Below are 2,040 nucleotides of genomic sequence, written 5' to 3' on the forward strand. Positions count from 1 at the left end.
AATGATCACTATATTTAATAATAACCATTGTGATTTCAAGATGACCTGGACAATTTTCTTCAGTTACACAAATACCTTTCATTTTTTGCCTACAATACGGAGTTTATAAAATAGCAGGTATAGTCTCTAATTCCTTCAACTGTCATTGATGTCACTAGGGCTGTCTTTGAATTGTGAAGCAGGAGAAGTTTCTCTTGTATCTTCTCATTCTCTGATCCCTTTGCTTCCCTGCCCTCTCAATACTCTTTCCCCTCTCAAATTTCTACCCTACCACTCTATACCACTTTCCAATCATCACTCTTTTTTGTGTATTCAAGTTTTACATAAATATTTTTTTTAAATACTAATAATACCTTGGTACCTGACCCTTTTGAGATAATTTATTAAAAATAATTCTAAAAAGTAGGGGAAAAAATGAACATCAAAACATTAAGTTATTTATTCCTGGAACATCTAATACACTTGCTCATAAGGCTAGGCCGGGTATGGTGGCAAGAAGTCTGTACAGAGTCAGAGATGAATTTACTTGAGAATAGAAAGGGGAGAGATTTTGCCATCACATTTATCTTCCTTTTGACTATTTATTTATTCTACTGCCAGGCACTCTTCTAGGATATGCTCATATAGAAGATTCTAGAAGCTGGGAGAGAAAGAACTAACCTAAATCCACCCCATATTCACTTTTTAGTGGGTTAACAAGAGATGTCTTGGAATTCACTGTAGTCAGCATGTGTTGGTAAACTCCCCAGCTTCAAGGTTCGCCTTCCCTATTCTAACCACACCTTGAATTGCCCATTAGTGGACATTGACCCCACCCCCAGCTCTACAGGTGAACCCTTAATTGAATTAAGCCCATTTCATTCTTTCTGGCCATGATGCCTGTTTAACGATGGACAAATAACCAAATTTCTTTGCTCTCTTAGAGAAGAAAACTCTCTACCACACAGAAACAAGGATTTGTAAATTGCCAACAGTTGTTGGCAGCCCTCTTGGAAACAGAAGGGGAAAACCTGCATGAGAGTTAAGCCAACACTAGGAAAGTGTATCCAAAACTGTACAAGGGGCTACAGAAACCAGCCTATGCCATTCCAATCCCATGCCCGATAACCCTTGCCTGGAGTTTGATCTCCCCTGGATTGTCCTGCTACATGACTCAGTAAGTTTTCTTTGATGTGTAAGATAATTAGAATCAGATTTTCTTAAACAGTTCTGTCAAGAACGTTCTCTAGGTAATACAGTATTTTTTGTATCAAGTGAAATAAATTCAATCAACTGGTATCCAAGGTCAACATTAGGCAGTAGGGAGAAATTGTACAAAGATTCATGTGCACAATTGCCGTCATTCATTTGCTCAGATCAAGTAAAAAGTTTAGACTCTAGTCTTTGGTCTACGAGAGAAGGTTGGGTAGTTGACATAAACATCCTCTCTTGCGTCATCCATGTGTTCATTGATAGAGATGGGACTTCTGTAGTTGTTGGCTGCCTAGACAGACAGATAGCAGAGGGTGTCAATAATTTACTGAAATTCAGCAGCTAATAAAGACACTCAAAACCTAATTCAATTCAACTATGATATAGGTCAAACTTCCATTACAAGTAATTTCATAAAACATCCTCTTTGTTATATGGATCTTCTGTTAGAAATTACATTCTCAATTTGCATGACTCTGAGTGAGATGCAACAGAACCTAATCTAGATTATCATTTTCTACATTGTCTTGTGAATTACCTGTTTTGAAGTAGAACTCTCTCTCCCAATGTTAGGCTATTTTGATAAGAACAATTATTTTCATTTTTTATAGGGAAAGTCTAGTATATTATATCCTCATAGTGTGTACCCATTAATGTCTGTTGAATGAATGTCTTAATAAATAAATATTTTTAAAGTACACAGTGTCCTATCTTAAAAACAAGCAACAAACAGCAAAAGAATCAAGTAGGTCTAATTTATCTACCTTTGACAGTCTAGCTTACTATCTGTTTTGAATCATCTTTCAAAATATCATTATTTACAAAAGCCTAAAAAGTTGGATACTAATG

General features: G+C 36.0%; 1 protein-coding gene across 1 annotated transcript in view; it reads right to left on the minus strand.

The window, feature by feature from the left end:
- Window positions 1-1,369: 1,369 nt before the first annotated feature.
- Window positions 1,370-2,040, minus strand: part of CD226 (CD226 molecule) — an 84,018-nt gene continuing 83,347 nt past the window's right edge. Inside the window, exon 6 of the mRNA XM_008564408.1 lies at window positions 1,370-1,483. Within this exon, the coding sequence (XP_008562630.1) occupies window positions 1,370-1,483 (114 nt within the window). The remainder of the gene's footprint in view (window positions 1,484-2,040) is intronic.

Source organism: Galeopterus variegatus, unplaced genomic scaffold, assembly GCF_000696425.1.
Source record: "Galeopterus variegatus unplaced genomic scaffold, G_variegatus-3.0.2 Scaffold186, whole genome shotgun sequence".
Lineage (NCBI taxonomy): Eukaryota > Metazoa > Chordata > Mammalia > Dermoptera > Cynocephalidae > Galeopterus > Galeopterus variegatus.